This window comes from Fundulus heteroclitus, chromosome 1 (assembly GCF_011125445.2).
Source record: "Fundulus heteroclitus isolate FHET01 chromosome 1, MU-UCD_Fhet_4.1, whole genome shotgun sequence".
Classification (NCBI taxonomy): Eukaryota; Metazoa; Chordata; class Actinopteri; order Cyprinodontiformes; family Fundulidae; genus Fundulus; species Fundulus heteroclitus.
The window spans coordinates 13983817-14000605 of record NC_046361.1 but is presented as its reverse complement, the minus strand read 5'-3'; the positions used below and the strand labels follow the sequence as shown (position 1 = coordinate 14000605).

Below are 16789 nucleotides of genomic sequence, written 5' to 3'. Positions count from 1 at the left end.
TCCACAGCTGTCGGTGGCACTCAGTCGGCGAGCCTGTCAGTGTGAGGACCGCCGTGTGTGTTACTGCCCCCCCCGGGGAACCAGCCGGTCGTTTCCATTTCCTCCCTCCAGGCTTTTCCTCGGTGTCAGCTTGTCGCCGCCACGACAGACCCAAGTCCCGGGACATGGCGCGACCAGAACAAGTCCTGGTGCTAGAGCCGCCACAGGAACTCAAATTCAGAGGTAAGCGCCGAGGCGGAGGGCAGGGCCGGAGTTAGGCGGCTAGCTCCGGTGGTTAGCCGGCGTCCGTGTCAGCCGCTCGGCCTTTTTCTGACGCGCTGTTTTCTTCGCCGAGTCCCGGGGCAGCGTGGACGTACACCGGCGGAGATGTGCGTTTTAGCGGGCGGCTGCGGAGCGGGTTTAGCGGGCGGCGTTTAGCCGATGCGACCGGCGAGGCGAGGCGCTAGCTGTCAGTGCAGCGTCAGGACAGGCCGTCCACACCGTTACTGCCCTGGCTTTGGGTTTCACTTTCCGACGACGGGGGACAGTAATAAGCGAGCTAAGGCTCAGCGCAGTGGTTTGTGGTTGTCTTTGTTGTGATCCCATGCCCACCCTGAAGCGGATATTCTCGCATTTTCCACAGTCTGTCATCGCGGAGCTTTATTACCACGCTTATTGCCCAATGACCTGAGCATGAAAGCCTCATCATCCACCCTTCATTTTCTAAGTAACCCGATTTCCTTCCTGGCTCTGCAGCCTTTTACTCGGGATGAAATCCCCCATTTTTTTGCGTGTATTTAACTAATAATCGTTGTTATTGCCCGGTAATTGGATCTGGTGTTGGCTCAGAAATGGGGTTAAGTGTTAGCTTAACTAGCTCCATTGGCTCAGTATGAGAGGAGGTGTGTTCTGATTGATTATTGCAGATCCTGGAAGGCTAAGCTGGGCCAGGACAGAGAGGATAGACGCACATTAGTTGGTGCGCAGTGTTGGGACCGGACAGGTTGTCGGTTCGGAACCATCTCCAGTTTTTAATGGCGTTAAAGCCTCCATGTGCATCTTTCTGCTGCGTTTAGTTCGCAACAAAGGGTGGGGCGATTAAAAGTAAACCATTAAACATGTTGCTGCTGGCTTATCTTTAAGTTTGGTTTTAAAGTCCAATCTTAATTTTTTTTCCCCCCATGATGCTTCACCTGCATATACTGATTTGTGTTTTTTTATTATGGGAAATACAAATTAAATAGAAAGTGCTGTGGATGTAGATTCCTGTGCTGAATAAAAAGCAATGGCAAGATCATTCTGGTTTTGTGTGTTAGAATGTATGCTTCTAACTTTTTCATCTGACCCACAGATTGAATGGCATTACATGCTGTATTTACCGGCTGAAAACGAGGGCGCTCCTAGTTTTTTGATGTACAAAACTTAACAAGGGAGGGGAATCTTAATTTTTATTTGCATCCCAGTCGATTTCCACCTCTAGCCAATCGATCGCTGCATCTCTAGATCAGAGGCTCTTCCTCTGGACTGTCATCTTTGCAGATGTACAGATGCTGTCATCTCCCTCATCCTGTCCATGAAGTTTTCCAACATTTACATGTCACTGAGTGTTTTTTTTTTTTTTTTTACAGCAGAAACACACAGACCCTTAGGTCACGGGGCTTTTTATGTGTGTGTGTCTCCTCTGCAGGCCCGTTTACAGATGTTGTCACCGCCACACTGAAGCTCACCAACCCGACAGACAGAAATGTCTGCTTCAAAGTTAAGACCACCGCACCGCGCCGATACTGCGTGCGTCCAAACAGCGGCATCATCGACGCTGGGACCTCCATAAATGTTTCTGGTTGGTAAACATGTTTGGCACACTTTTATTGCTTATGTGGCGAAGTTTTTGTTCTCAATGCGTCGTACAATTAAGCAGTTTTAACTCTCAAGGTTGGTTTTCTTTTGTTTTTGAGTGGCGCTTTAATTTGATTCAGAGCGAGGCGCTTTTCTATCTGAAGAAACATTTGCCTCTAATGGGAGCACAAAATGTTGTAGCTATTGATCATTCCAGCCTGCAACGGCGCTAAAAGAAAAGTTGGATCGTGTTATTTCTGTCTGATTGGCAAAGGTGCAAGAATAAGCTCAGGCCTAATCACATTTTCAAGTTCCAGCTTTAAAATTATGAATCCTTTTTTTCCTAACAGGACACATGAAGTGAGGAACTCACCACAGAGTTGTTTTTGTGACTTTTCAGGAACCTACCTTCAGGTTTTTCGGAATGTCTGGTAGAGTTGTTGTGGTTTGGGTTGTTGTTGTTGTTGCTTTTTCTCTCTGCTTCAGTCCAGCCCCTGGCCATCTTTCTACTGAAGGATTCAGACATAAAAGGTCCCAAAACATACAACCAGTGTTTTCTACGTGTAACAAATGAGAGAGAAGCAATTTTAAAGTTAGGCTTTAACTTCCTCCTCCTAAAAAGGCAATTTCCTTCAGTTTCTTCTCTTGTATTTCTATAAGGCTGCTGCCCATAAACGGTATTGTTTTTGGATCAGCGTGGTGATCATGAGCGGCAGCTAAACGAAAATTGAGGCTTACAGAAGATGATCAACTACTGTGAATGCTCCTTGATGATTTTAAATCCTTGTTCCTAGAGAAAAGGCTTTCATCCACAGTAGATTTGGTTTCCAGTGCTCTCAGCTTCAGGCTCTGTTACGGTACTGTACCAAGAGTAGAAAGAAGCGAAAACCTCTCTTAGCCCCTTTTAGAGATGAAGGAACGACTTTTACACCGCCTTGTCTATTTGGAAAATCCCTGCTTGTTAGGACAAATAAACATTTTCAATCTGTGGAATATGAGCATCTTTGATTCTTTGATTCTCTCCCTCCTTCCCCTCCACAGTCATGCTGCAGCCCTTCGAGTACGACCCCAATGAGAAGAGTAAACATAAATTCATGGTGCAGTCCATCCTGGCTCCCAGAGACATGACTGACATGGAAGGAGTTGTGAGTATCAGAGCTGGAGGAGGGAGGAGGGAGGAGGCGCTTTGTGGAGCGACACTATTGACTCGTGGTTCATTTTAATTATCAACCTAAAGATGATGTTTAAGCTCGGTTAGGGCAGGACGATAATTCAGTAAGGATATATATCGATGATAGACGTATATCGATGATAGAAAGAAGGGTCAATAATCGGTTTTCCTTCCTTTTGCACTCTAGCCTTTCATGTCTGTTAATACTGCAGATACTAGATCCTCTCAACCAATCACAAACGCAGACCCAGGAACTCTCCGTCACCGAGCTTCAAAGAGTTCAGACGACACATGTTGTTTTTTTTTGTTTTTTTTTAAAGACTTACAGTTTTGATAAAAAGTTGGTTGAATAAAAGGTTCATACTTCAATTCGGTGTTATTTATTTAACACAGGTCATTGAGCAACAGTATAAAATGGTCAGGGCAGCACATGTTTTGAATTTTTTAATAATTATCGATCAATATGATTTCTGTTTTATCGATTTGCAAATTTTTTTCTACATCATCCGGCCCTGAGCTCGGTTCTGATTCACTTAGATACACGCCGATGCAATTCTATGTTTGCATCGTCATCATTGGCTCGGTGCATCTCTAGTGTGGATGGTGTTGAGCGGTTGGATGTAATGTTATTTATATGAACTGTTGATATAATTTATATTCATATGAGCTGCTGCAGCAGCGGTGGAGTCTGAAGAGCGTCTGAACCCGGTTTGTGTTCCTGTTTGCAGTGGAAGGAGGCGAAGTCCGACGAGCTGATGGATTCAAAGTTAAGATGTTCATTTGAGATGCCTCTTGAAAATGACAAGGCTGTAAGTATGTTTTTGCAATGATCCGTTTTAGTTTTTTTTTGCCTGGCCACTTCTCTCAGGTTTAGATAAATAATAGCGTCATGTTTGCTCATTTACTCATTACTCAGCTTTTAGGGCGTGTCTCTGATCAGATAGTTAACGTTGCTCATGTGTTCAGTACGGTTTCAGTCTCCTCTCATCAGCAACAGACTCGCTGTCATTCATTACATGACGTGTGTATTCATACATGTTTGTTTGTGCCTGGATCTCACGCCTCGCCATGTTGTCATGTTTTCTTTTTTTTTTTCTCCTTATTCCACTTTTTCCTCCTTCGCCGTCATTCCACCGACGCCCCCCCCCGCCCGTTTCCTCCACAGCATGAGAGTGAAAGCGGCAAAACTGTGTCTTTCTCTACCTCTACCTGTGTTAAGACTGAGCTCCCGGCGCTGCCCAAGTCAGCCAGCGCCTCCCTGGATGACGACGAGGTGAAGAAGATCATGGAGGAGTGCAGGCAGCTGCAGATGGAGGTGCAGAGGCTACGAGAAGAAAACAAACAGATTCGGGTGAGACGCGCTAAAACACTGATTTATGGAAGGAAAAAAAAAACACTTTGCCTCAATTATTTGGTTACATTTAAGTTTAGCTTAGAAAATAGCAGAAAATGTAAGTTTATACAATATCAATATTGTCAATGAGAGTATGGGGAAAAATGAGCATTTCTACACTTTTATTCCCCTGTTCCATTGTCTATATGTCGTCCTTCATTCATTGTCCTCCTTTTCTTCCTTATTTTCTTCCATCTTTCCTTCAAAATGGCCTTTTTCATGTCTTTCCTTCATTTCTCCCTCATGTCCTTCCTGCTTTCTTCCTTTTTTCCTAGTGTGTGTGTCCTTCCTCCTTTTGCCCTTCTTTTTCACCTTCATCTTGACCTTCCTTCCTTTCCATCTTTTTTTTATTTTTCACTTTTTTTTCTCCAGTCTCTGGGTTTTTGCAGCTTCCTTATGGAGAACCCACCCACAGTAGCTCTTAATAAACTTTTTTTTATTTTTCTATTATTATTATATCCTGAAAAGGGACATAACTCTGGTAAAAGCACTGGAGTCTCAGGGTGAACTTACTAAAACTTGCTGTAACCCTGCTCATAATAATGTACTCTTTACTGCTTGAATAATTTAAAAAAGCCACTTGTTCTTGTATGCTAGGTTGCTTGTTTATGCACACGTGCAGTTTTTTTTTTTTTGTTTGGCATGTAAACACGAGTGTGTTCAGACAACACGGCGTTCTCCTGCAGACTAAAACCAGAGCGGGTTTGTGTGCTTTCTCTCTCTCTCTGTGTGTCAGGAGGACGACGGCCTGCGGAAGAGAAAGCCCACACAGACGGCTGCTTCTCACCCCGGCACCATGGCCAGCACAGCCATGATGACGAAGGACGAGGGCCTGAGCACCCGCATCCTCGCTTTGTGCTTGCTCTTCTTTGTGATCGGAGCCATCGTGGGCAAGCTGGTTCTTTAGAGACACAGACATGGCACAGGGACGGATGGACACCGTGTTTTAAAGGGCACGTACCAATGACGGCAACGGCGATGTCTTCTGGGTTTATGTTGATCTGTTTGCTTCTTTTCTTAACATTCGAAAGCTACTGGTCAAGGGGGGGGGGGGGGGTATCTTTATTCAACCACAATTGTACAATTATGATAAAAAACACAGCTGAGTTAAAAACAAAAGTATGAATTTCCACTGCTGGACTTAACAGATTAGTGTTTTTTTTTTTTGTTGTTTTTTTTTTAGGTGCGTCTGACGTTAGATCATCTGGTTTAGTAAACACTGTGGTGAACGGGCAACATTTAACAGATCTTTGGCGTAGATTCAGACCCAAATTAATATTGACTTATCCCTGAAGAACACAGATAAATACATTGAAGATTAGACCGGGGGGGGTTCCATAATTTCCCAGTGATTCCCATGATTGATGCTGCTATTGATGGCGATCCACTGATGGTCTTCAGAGCTTAATGGTGGCTAATGCTGCTCAATTGGTACGGATCTATTTATATTAAGGCAGTAGAAATCCCTCCAATCATTGGGCTCCTCTGCAAGTCTGCCGTTCATAAAACGAGCCAGTGTCATTATGTATCGCCTCAACTAGCAGCGTGACACGGCCGCTCTACGGCAGCGCCTGCAGTTTTAAAAACACCACAGAACTGACACAAATATTATTTAATCGGTTTATTTTTTTCCCCCTTCTTCCTCCTGGTGTTTATCTGAACGATGGTGATGGGCGTCACTGCGTTATGGGGCCTGATTATGACTCTTTCCGCCTCGTGATTCTGACCAGGATGTGGGCACCGAGCTCGTCTCACTGCTTTCAAAGAATCGACAATTTAAATTTTCAGCCCCTCTCTTCAAATGCTGGATGGGTTACGCAGCGGTTCTGTAGGTCTAAGCAGAAAATAGCGATTGAATTAGAAAGTCAGCCGTTTACTTCCAGTCTGCCCTACATCTGTATGTTTCTTACTAAAAAGGTTGTACAGCAGCTGTGCAGAACGCATTACTAAAGGGTAAATTGACAGGAGAATAGCTGAAAATCACTCTGATCAGGTGACTAAAACCAGCAGAGGGTTTTTTTATGATGGTTAAATGTTAATCTCCAGAAGAACTCACATTGCATGTTGTTTTCTTGGCGACTAGCGTTTAAGTTCAGGTTTGTGCAAAAAGTCTGGCTAGTAAGTTAAAGGCAGCATAAAGTTGTCTAAAGGGTGGGAGGGGGGTGTAAAAAGTAAACAACGGAGGGCAGGCCCAAGTTAAATAACAAGGCTCGGTGATTTTTTTTTTTTTTATTTTATTTTTTTTTGGTCACAGGTTTGGTCGTTTTTTGTTTTTGGTCGTTCACCGCTTCTGATCTTTTCCTTTCCGTCCATCTCTGCTTCCTAAAGGATCTTCCCTCCGCTCGCACCGGTGGCAGGTAGAGGTGCGTGGAAGCGGCTTCACGCTGGCTGAATGTTTCACTGATTCTGAAAGTTTCCTCACTCGCGTGTCAGTTCGTCCCGTCATCACGTCTCTTCCACTAATTGTCGGGTGATCCCAGAGGACAGTAGAGCAAAATTTAATCATGGAAAGACTTTTTGTTCTTCTTCCTGAATGCAAACTTCATGTACTGTCTTCTAAAGAGTGATGTGAAAAATGATATATATATATATATATAAAAATCTAAATATATGTATGCTGTATGTATGAGCCAGTAGAAGCTGCGTGTGTGTGTGGATCTTTTAATGTGACGGGGCTGCAAAGAGTTTCCTGTTTCTAACTGGGGGGGGGGGATTTCAGCTATTAAACATGTCGGTGTCTGTCCAGACCAAGAACTCGAGCTAAATCTTTGGGCCACTAATAAAGTTATGACTCAATAAAGGATTATGATGATCAATTTAAGCTGCACGCTGATCTATTGGGAAAATAAACCCTGTCATTTAGTTTAAAGCATCTTTGGCCTGATGTCTAGAATCTGCTCCGCAAAGACGACTTCAGGCTGAAGCAGTTTAAGGTTCACAGCAGGTCCTCCAGGTCGAACACATTTATAAGTTATTAGAGTTTAGAAAACCAGTGTTGCCCTCCATTTTGCTTCTTTTTTTTTTTTTTTTAAGTGATGTTAAAATCAAGTGCTCTGCAAGCCAGCATGACATAACCCAGATTACGGTTGCTGCTGAAGTTATTTATCCTCAATGTTGGAAACTTCTCCAACGAGGCCTGTCGTTTAAAAGCAAAAAAAAAAAGGGACCACCTTAAGTCTTGGTTTCATCGGTTCAGCTCTTTTTCTTTTTGGCTTTCTTCGTCTCCTGCTATATCGTCTCGAGCGTCACACGCGGCCGCCTTTTATCGACCGTGTTTGTTTCCCGGGGCTAAAGAGAAACGTGCGTCTTCGGTTGCCTGAAACGGATCGGGGCGCCGTGGCCGTCTGTGAGGACTGACCTGTTCATACGCACTACATTAAAGGAAATGATAACCGCGCTTTAGGCCCACTCCTGCGCTGATGCAGCCACAGCAGTGTAATCACACGCCGTCACTGGATACTCTTTTTTTTGTATGTACGTATACTCGAACGTAGTGAAGCAAGAAAAGTGAACAGCCACCATGGATCATGTAGCATCATAATAAATTACAATACATAACCTCCTCCCCCCACCCTTACTGGTTCTTATTTCTGTGAGTGGATGTTTTTCCCCTAATGGAGTTCAGTGTGAGTGACCTGTGTGAGAGATGATCAGTATAAACATGGTCATGATAAGAAGATACAGATATTAAAAGTATTTGCCCTTGCAGATTCTGGGTTTTTAGAAGGCAAATGTTTAAGGTCGTGAAATAAATTGTAACGTCAGACATTGTAAATACTAAAGTTCAGTTTTTTTTTTTTTTTTTTAAAAAGGTAATTTGTTAGGCGTGAACAAGCTATCCAGACTGTACGTGGGACTGCAGTGACTCCCCCTAAACCTGAGAACGGGTGTGTGCCAACCTTGGGAGGACAAAAACCTAATGAGTCGTCAACATCTTTTCTTTTGAAGACTCGTCAGTGGGTCCTCATTTTGTCTTCCAGTCTTTCAGAGGCGGGCTGGCTGATCTGCTGTGGACCATTGTCCTACATAACCCAGGTGTTTGTAGACTTAAAGTCATGAACTGATGGTCTGGTGCTGTCGTCCAGGAGTCTCTGCTAGAACCAGAACACACGGTTCCATCAGTTCCAGCAAGTCGTCCAGTTTCTGAAGCACAAAGCAGCCCCAGACAATCACACTGTGTTCTACTCATAAATGCCATTAGTTTTAGGCTTGTTACAACAAGACACACACTTTTCAAGATGTTCCCCTTTAGCTTTTCCTCTAAGAAAGATGTTTTGGGTTAGCCTTTCTCCATGATTAGCATGGGTTTTGGAAATCTCCCATGCATACCATTTTTTTTTTCTTTATCTGTTAAACTGTTGAATTGTGAATACTGATCTTAATTTAGAAAAGTGATGAATGTAGTGCTTTAGATGTTCTGGTTTTTTTGTGACCCCTTAGATGAGTTGATGTGCTCTCTCCACTTCCTGGGAAGGATCATCGCTGCTCCATAGTTTATCCCTTCCTGCTGCCCACTATCAGTGCAGTTTACTGGAGTCTCAAAGCCCCAGAAATAGATTTGCAAGCCTTATGAGGTTAGATAGATGCCAGTGGCTTTGAGATCTTTCTGCCCATGTCGGGTTACTTGTCCACGCTTTACTCCATTATTTCCACCTGAAGTCTGCTACAGTAATCTCAGTATTTGAAAAAGGAGCACCAAATGTTTAGAAAGAGTCAGAAGTGCTCTTCCTGTTGATCACGACCAACATCGGTGTGCCCACAGAGCAAAAAGGGTCAACAGTGGATGCAGTGATGACAGCTACTTACGCCCCTGCTCCACCTGGGGAAGGACAGCACCTACGTCAGGATGTTTGTGGACTTCAGCTCCGCCTTGTAATGACAAACTGAGCGACCTAGGCCAGGGCAATGAGCTGTGCAGCTGGATTATAGATTTCCCCAGTAATGGAGGACACATCGCCAACACTCCTGAACACAGGGACACCCCAGGGCTGTGTCCTCAGCCCCATTCTCTACTTAATATTCACTCATGACTCCTCCTGTATTCATTCATTCAACACCACACTCCTAAAAATGAGTTAGCCTACAAAAAGTAGCTCCAGCACTTGACACTATTGTCTGGAAAATGACTTGGACCAAAACATCTTAAAGATGTAATTATGGACTTCAGGACATCTAAGAGCGCTACACACACTCCCCTCTCGATACCGGACAAGGAGGGTGTGAGTTGATGGCTACAAGCTCCTGGGTGTCCACATCTCTGCTGACCTCACCTGGAGCACACACCTCTTACACCAGGTGGGGAAACCCCAACAAAGACTGCACCAGCTACATCTAACAGGTCAGTGTGTGATGCTCCAGCTTCTCTCAGGAGAACAGGAACAGCCTGGAGCTGGTGGTGACGTCAGGAGATCGTCTTATTGGAGCACAGCCTCGTTCTCTGATGGACATTTACACCTGCAGACCCTCAAAAAAAGCCAATGCGACAGACTCAGCTCACGACGAGAAGTTCTTTTTTTCTCCACTCCCATCTAGTAAAAGGTTCCAAGGTTTAAAACCCACACCCAACAGACTCAAAAACGTGTTTTTTTTTTTTTTATCTCAGCTGTGAAAACCATCACCCTCTACCACCAGAAGACACCTTGCTGCAGTCATGATTGGGGTTGGTGATTTTATTTTTTATTTTCACACTGGTCATGTTTGGTTTGGATGATTTTTATTTTCCTGAAGTGAAATTAACATTAGATAGCCTTTTAAATAGGGTTATCAATGATATGTAAAATTGTCTGCTCTGGAATATGTTTGGCAAACAAAGGCAAAAACCTGCAACCAATAAGAAAGTAGGCGTGCAGCTGTGCATCAGGAAATACTTTGTCTAACCGTGCTCATGATACTATAAACCTAAAACATCCCACATTCTCTTGCAGGAGTTTTCACATCCCTCAAACCTTTCCACAGTGTCAGATCAACTTAAAATATCCACCTAAGCATACCAGAGGCCCATCTTCACTCTGAAGGAGTTGCAGACATCCATGGCTCAGATTCATAATATGTCAACAATACAACTCTTAGCTTTGTACAACACAATTTTGTCTTTCTTCAAAAAGAAGTCAGAAAAAAAAAATACTGTTTAAAGAAATCCCTTTTGTAGTTTGTCTCAAGTCATGTGGGAGTCACAGCCACATGCGAAGAGAAGTTACTTTAGTCATGATTTGACTAAAATGGTTGTTGTTGGAAAAGAATAAGGCCAGGAGTGCATCTCCTTCAACACATCAGGACAGAGAGCAGGTCAGAGTTAACAGGAAGATGGATGGAGCTAAAAAGAGCAAAGCAGGGTAAAGACCTGTTAAGAGCTGAAATAGACTCAAGCCTGCGAGTTTCACCTTACAGCAGGACATCAATCCTAAACATATCAGCAGAGTTACAATAGGAATCGCTTAGGTCAACGCATAGTCATATGCTAGAATGGCCTAGTCAAAACATGCTCTCAATCCAATGTAGATGCACAACACTGTGCATAATTTCTCTTCTGCTTCACAATTATGCCCTTCTTTCTTCTGACCTGTCGCACAATATTCCAAGTTTTTTTTTTTTTTTTTACACACACACTTTCTGTATTTTACAGATTTTACAGCTTTTTTTTTCATTTTGCATTTGAACTTTTTATTAGTGGGCTTTTTTATTTATTTGCTTTTTTTCTGGGACGCAAATTGTGTTGTTTTGTGCGTGAAAAACGCTATATCAATAAACTTTTCATTTGACTTGACTGGAGGGTACTCTGTGTACCCTTTTGTCAGTTTAGCAGTTGCGTTGAGTGTCCAGCAGAGGGAGACAGAGAGACCAGTGGCGACGCCCACCACTGTTGTCTAGCAACAGACGTCATCGGGCCTTATCCAGGAAGTAGAAAAACATCAACAATCCTTCCAGGTTGGGCAGAGTGTCGGGGTAGCTTTCGGCGGGGTGGCCTTTCTGGAGCCTACATTTCTTTTAAGCTCTGCTTTATTTCAACTTTTTTTTTTTTTTTTTTTAGGCGAGAGTTCTATAGCGGCCAAGACATGTCGTTGTTCGGCAAGATATTTGGAGGAGGAGGAAAAGGGGGAAAGGGACCGAGTCCACAGGAGGCGATCCAGAAACTCCGTGAGACGGAGGAGATGCTAACCAAGAAGCAGGAATTTTTGGAGAAAAAGATCGAGCAGGAGCTGCAGATCGCCAAGAAGAACGGCACGAAAAACAAGAGAGGTGAGCCGCGAGGCGGGCCTGGCCCCCCGCTGGTGTCTGGCTTCCCGCTGGTCAGACGTCAGGTCAAAGCTCCGCGAGGCAAACGTTAGCCAGCGCGTTAGCATCGGGGGCTAACCCTCCCGAGCGGCTCGTAGCCGCTGCCTGGCAGGCTTTATATCCCACCGCCGACACCCAGGCAAGCCGGTAAAATGACGGACCCTGTTTTCTTTTTTCTATTTTTTAACGCTAAGATTATGTTCATTATTTTTCTCCCCCGCAATAGCATCAGTGTAAACTCCTCTGCCAACATGTCTTTGCGGCGCTTTAAGGTTTAAAGACTGGAGGAAACGATCAAAGGTGCTCCTCACAGATTGCCTGTGGAGATAGTGACACAACGTGTGAGGGCAAAGGTCACAGGCTGTCAGAGAGGTGGGCGTGTTTCCACCTGGATCAAGACGTCTAGCGGCTCCAGGGACACGAATCTAACAGAATGCGTAATAATAATAATGATCATCTTTGATCACTTCTGTTTTTGAAGGGTTACAACACAGAAGAGGAAAAAAAATACTACATATTCCAAATCTAGATTTTTTTTTTTTTATTAAATGAGAATAGTGCATTAAATAACATTCTGTTGCTTGTTTAGTTTACAAACCCCCAAATAATTAAAGTTCTTGGTTGCGTTTATCAAACTGAGGGGAAAAAAATCTTTGAATCTCCGACTGATCGGTCGGTTCGTCTCTCTAACAACTGAACGGCTCACTCGTGATTCTCTGACACCAGAAAGCAGTAGCATGTTGACGTTTTGAGCTGAATGACCCGGGAAGGTGCTGTGTCAGCCTGGCCCCTGTCAGCGCGGGGGCCCTCCATGGTCATTATTTCCTGCTCCAGCTCAACAAAAGGCTGACACGGACGACCCAGCCCGGGATGACGTACAGGTGTTCTAATGGTGCGGCGTGTTGCGACTGCTGTGGCTGGGAACCTTCCCAACACTAAACTTAGTAACACCCTGTCTATTTGGATTCCGAGTCAACCTGGTTGTTGTGATCCAAAGGGTTTCTGGGAACGGGCGTGTTTGAGATTCTCCGAGATGGAGAAGCACAGCAAAAACGTAGAACATGAGAGAAAGTTTATTGTTTTCTTGATATTAAAATCTGTACTGAAGCGGAAATCTAAAATTGAAAAAAGCCTCTAAATGTTAGTGAATGTTTTCATGTACTTGTTGCTCTGAATATTCTGACTTGTTGCCGTTCTCCACAGAGTGACACACACATGTATGATCTGAGATTATCTGGTTCGTTAGTCAGGCTATCCATAGCTCCAAGCTCATAGGTTGCCCTGCTCTAGTTCCGGGCAGGGTTCCTTTATAAAAGGAGCCATGTGTGTCCCTCCTTTTATTGCTCAGACCATGACTGTTCTGTCTTATCGGTCACGGCTGGAAATGTATAGTCACAGGTAACATGTTTCTTTGTTACGTCGCCTTATTTCAGCCAGCTGATTGGCAGTGTGCAGCGACATCTCTTCGCATACCCCTTGGAAAGTCCGGTCACTCCGGGGCTTTCTAAGTCCATCTCATTAGAAGGACTTTAAATTGTATGATTTTTAAAAAAAATAATAATAATATCAGTTAAATAAAAAAATTAAACATTTTTACACTTGATTACAGGAACCCGGCCTCTTCGCCCCTCAGCACAGAGGTTTCAGATTTCCTAAATGCAATAAAGGGTGTCCAGTGAACGAAGCGCCGTGAGGCCATAATCAGTGAGAGCTGCTAAAATGTTCACTCAATCAGATGTAAGATACTGACAAAGACAAAGAAGGTCCCACCAAAAGCCCTCAGCCCATGTATTAAAGTAAACATCCGGCTTTTTAAAGCAGCTCTGTTCAGTGGGTCGTTTATATTTCAGGCGGATGATGTGTTGTTCAGGAGCTGCCTGTGATCACAGTCGGAACCCTTTAAGCTCGTTGTTCACAGCCGCCGCCTTCATACAAATCCCCATCAGGATTTATTTATTTTTTTTACTTTATTAGCAAAACTGCAAAGAAGCCTAAAGATTGGTTCATTTAGAACAGACGACCAATCAGCTGAACAGCAGTTCTCTGAAAAATGACCTTTTTTTTTTTTAAGTTCTCTAAATGATCCCGAATAGAGAATAACTTGTGAACCGTGTTTGTGTGTCTCCCCGTTCCCCGTTCGCCACCTCTCCAGCGGCGCTGCAGGCCTTGAAAAGAAAGAAGAGGTACGAGAAGCAGCTGGCCCAGATCGACGGCACGCTGTCGACCATCGAGTTCCAGAGGGAGGCGCTGGAGAACGCCAACACCAACACGGAAGTGCTCAAGAACATGGGCTTTGCCGCCAAGGCCATGAAGTCCGCCCACGAGAACATGTGAGAGAATGGTCGGGACGAGGGCCGTGTATTGTTTAATAATAACAAAATAATGTTTCAGGTGAAATGAGATGAGCTGTTCTGGTCGTCGTTCCCGCCCTCTGATGCTTCCCTGTGACGTCGTCTTCTGCTTTTGGGTGTTTCTCCTTTCTCGGCTTCTGTAGATGAGCCCTCTTTTTTTTTTTTTTTTCTTGTCACCGTTTCAGGGACATCGACAAGGTGGACGACCTGATGCAGGACATCACGGAGCAGCAGGAGCTGGCTCAGGAGATCTCTGACGCCATTTCTAAACCCGTGGGATTCGGGGAGGAGTTTGACGAGGTGAGTCCGACCCTTCAGCCGACGGGAGCCTTCACAGTCGAGCGGGTTTAACCGGATCAGGCGGAGCTGAGGGTGGACCGTGCCTTTCCTCTGAGACCCTTATCAGTGTTAATTTTTTTTATGCCTTGGCGGGACGTAGAGTCGGTTTTAACCTGTGCTGTCCATCCCGTTTTGTCCCGTAAGGACGAGCTGCTGGCGGAGCTGGATGAGCTGGAGCAGGAGGAGCTGGACAAAAACCTGCTGGAGATCGGTGGACCGGAGAACGTCCCCCTCCCCAATGTGCCTTCGACCTCGTTACCTTCCAGACCTGGTCAGAATTTTCTTTTTTCAGGCTCTGTTAAATAGTTTTTAAGGTTCAGGCGTAGTTTTCTGGTTCCGAAGCTGGGTACGAAGTGATCTAAAGATGTCGGGACTGTTCAAAACCAAGTATTCTTCTCTTCACATCAAAGTCCCGGTAGAGGGATTAGATCTTGGTTCTAATGAGACAAAATCTGGAAGAAATATGAAAACTCTTCCAGAATCGTAGGTGGTGCCTATAAAGAAAACACTAGAGCTGGTTTTCGTAACTCTTCTCTCCATCCTTCGTCTCGTAGCCAAGAAAGACGAAGACGAGGACGACATGGAGGACCTGCAGCGCTGGGCGGAGGCCATGTAGACGCGGCGTCCCCTCACATCACACCCGCATCTGGGAGAGGGAGGAGGGAGGAACGGAGGAAGATGGATGGAATGAACTGATGGGATGTCGAGTGGTTCTTTGTGTGTGCGTGCGTGTCTCGAGGAGAGTTGAAGTCGTGTAACACTACGAATAAGCAACAGTGCTGTACCTTTATTATTTTTCTCTTTACTTGTTTTGTCTCCTTAAGGAACGTGGCGACCCGGGGGGGCTCGCTCGCTCCCGACGAGCCGGCGAGGCTCTCCGTCTCGCCTAGTTGTTTTTAAACCCCTCTCCCTCCGATTTTAAAACAGACCCCTTAAAGGTCCTGGAAGCAGCGTTTGATTTGCCCAAATGGGATTGGTTGATGTAGAGAACATCACAGGCTGACCCGAGAGTTTTCACAGAAGCTAAATCCGTAAAGATCTTGTTCCGAGATACGTATTTGTGACGTTTATTCCCCGAATATGTCCAACCCCCTCCTTAACTCCCTTTGTTTTGTTTTTTTATTGCCTTTAAACTAGAAGCATGCAGCGGAGGAGGATTGTGCAGAATCTGTGTGTTTGCAAGAAGCATAACCTCTTATTTAGTTTGAAGCTGCGGGGCTCTGACCCTCCTCTTTACCTCCAGTCATCGTTTTAGCCTCAGAAGGCATCCTCGCCAGTGGTTCTTGTTATTCGGTGTAAATATCTCAAACGTATTCTCTTTTTCATACGGCGTGCGGGGAGGTCCGGCTGGTCGTGCGAAGCATGCAGAGAAAAGGGAGGTCGCGATTACAGATCGAACCGCAACGCGCTGCGAAGAGAGTTGTTTAACCCGACACTATCCATCCTGCTCTGTCTGTCTTTGTCCTTCTCATAAGAGTTTTGTTTCAAATTGTATATTGTTAAAAGAAGAAGAATAACAGTTATAATAAACTATTGTCCCACCGTATTAGTTGCATCCAGATGGGAATGGGGAATTTAGGATTTCAGATTTGTCAAGGCACTACATCTCTATTTTGGAGTTTAAAGGATTCACTTTTGAAGTCACAACTTTTGTTTTGTTTTTTACATTTAAAAGAGAAAAAACACAAAAAGGACGGATGGGCAAGCATGTTTGCATTTCTATGTTTTATTTATCCAGATGAGAATATTATTTGCAGAATCATTAAAAGTTTACAATTCCTTTCCTGTTGTGGAGGCTTTGTCTTCATCGAATGTCCGCTGACACTCAGCAGAAATTAATCTTTGCAGTAGAACGTGTCTGTTAAAGAGCCCCGGCAAATGAGGAACGGACCGAATTTATGAAGCGCTGTTCTAGTTCTACCGACCTCTCGGTGCTTCACACTAGACCCACATTCACCCAGTCACACTCACTAACATCAACACATTCAGAAACTGGTAGACAGCTTGGGGTGAAGTGCCTTGCCCAAGGGCACGTTGATATGTGACAGCAGGAAGCTGTAATCAAACACTATTTTCCAATTGCAAGACAGCTACTCTCCCAGCTTTTGCTTCGATAACAATGCATACGTTGCAATTTTTTTTTGGAGATAATTCTGTTTTGAAAGACAATTATAAATGCATTTACGGAGTTTAAAAAAAGGTTAAGTACCTACAAGGCATTGTCCAATTTGGAGAAATGTCTTTAAAACGTGCAGAACTGAGCTGAACATGGAAATGATTTGGTCTGTGAGGAGCTGGTCTTTCTTAAACGGGTGCCAGAGTACAGCGGGGGTGCAATCCCTACAGATGGGAGAGGCCTTGTCGATGCATTAAACAACACAGAGTCACCGAGATGAGCCTACGAACACGTAACGGCATTAACACGGGAATGCACAACGTCAGAAAGAT

The 16789-nt window shown here is 44.4% G+C and overlaps 2 protein-coding genes across 4 annotated transcripts; both read left to right on the top strand.

Annotated features, from left to right (window-relative positions):
- Window positions 1–8154, top strand: LOC105936429 (vesicle-associated membrane protein-associated protein B). 2 transcript variants are annotated; one of them, XM_012877290.3, is made up of 6 exons: window positions 1–222; window positions 1667–1819; window positions 2857–2960; window positions 3715–3795; window positions 4206–4337; window positions 5116–8154. In XM_012877290.3, exons 1-6 carry the CDS (start codon window positions 165–167, stop codon window positions 5284–5286), a joined length of 699 nt encoding a protein of 232 aa, XP_012732744.2. In that variant the 5' UTR covers window positions 1–164; the 3' UTR covers window positions 5287–8154. The 2 variants fall into 2 exon arrangements, with proteins under 2 accessions (XP_012732744.2, XP_012732743.2); XM_012877289.3 differs by having other exon boundaries at window positions 4–222; window positions 4152–4337.
- A 3132-nt stretch (window positions 8155–11286) lies between these two features.
- On the top strand, window positions 11287–16123 carry LOC105936423 (charged multivesicular body protein 4b). 2 transcript variants are annotated; one of them, XM_021323885.2, is made up of 6 exons: window positions 11287–11303; window positions 11407–11615; window positions 13804–13981; window positions 14188–14302; window positions 14486–14612; window positions 14896–16123. In XM_021323885.2, the coding sequence occupies exons 2-6, from the start codon at window positions 11432–11434 to the stop codon at window positions 14955–14957; spliced, it is 666 nt and encodes a 221-aa protein (XP_021179560.1). In that variant the 5' UTR covers window positions 11287–11303; window positions 11407–11431; the 3' UTR covers window positions 14958–16123. The 2 variants fall into 2 exon arrangements, with proteins under 2 accessions (XP_021179560.1, XP_035991608.1); XM_036135715.1 differs by lacking the exons at window positions 11287–11303; window positions 11407–11615 and adding an exon at window positions 13687–13712 and having other exon boundaries at window positions 13763–13981.
- The last annotated feature ends 666 nt before the right edge of the window (window positions 16124–16789 follow it).

Bases quoted from the DNA above. Each gene is read 5' to 3' on its own strand.
- LOC105936429 (XM_012877289.3), top strand. From the start codon at position 165: ATGGCGCGACCAGAACAAGTCCTGGTGCTAGAGCCGCCACAGGAACTC. The intron at 1,820-2,856 runs GTTGGTAAACAT...TCCCCTCCACAG, and splicing joins GACCTCCATAAATGTTTCTG to TCATGCTGCAGCCCTTCGAG. The intron at 2,961-3,714 runs GTGAGTATCAGA...TCCTGTTTGCAG, and splicing joins TGACTGACATGGAAGGAGTT to TGGAAGGAGGCGAAGTCCGA.
- LOC105936423 (XM_021323885.2), top strand. From the start codon at position 11,432: ATGTCGTTGTTCGGCAAGATATTTGGAGGAGGAGGAAAAGGGGGAAAG. The intron at 11,616-13,803 runs GTGAGCCGCGAG...CCACCTCTCCAG, and splicing joins CGGCACGAAAAACAAGAGAG to CGGCGCTGCAGGCCTTGAAA. The intron at 14,303-14,485 runs GTGAGTCCGACC...TTGTCCCGTAAG, and splicing joins TCGGGGAGGAGTTTGACGAG to GACGAGCTGCTGGCGGAGCT.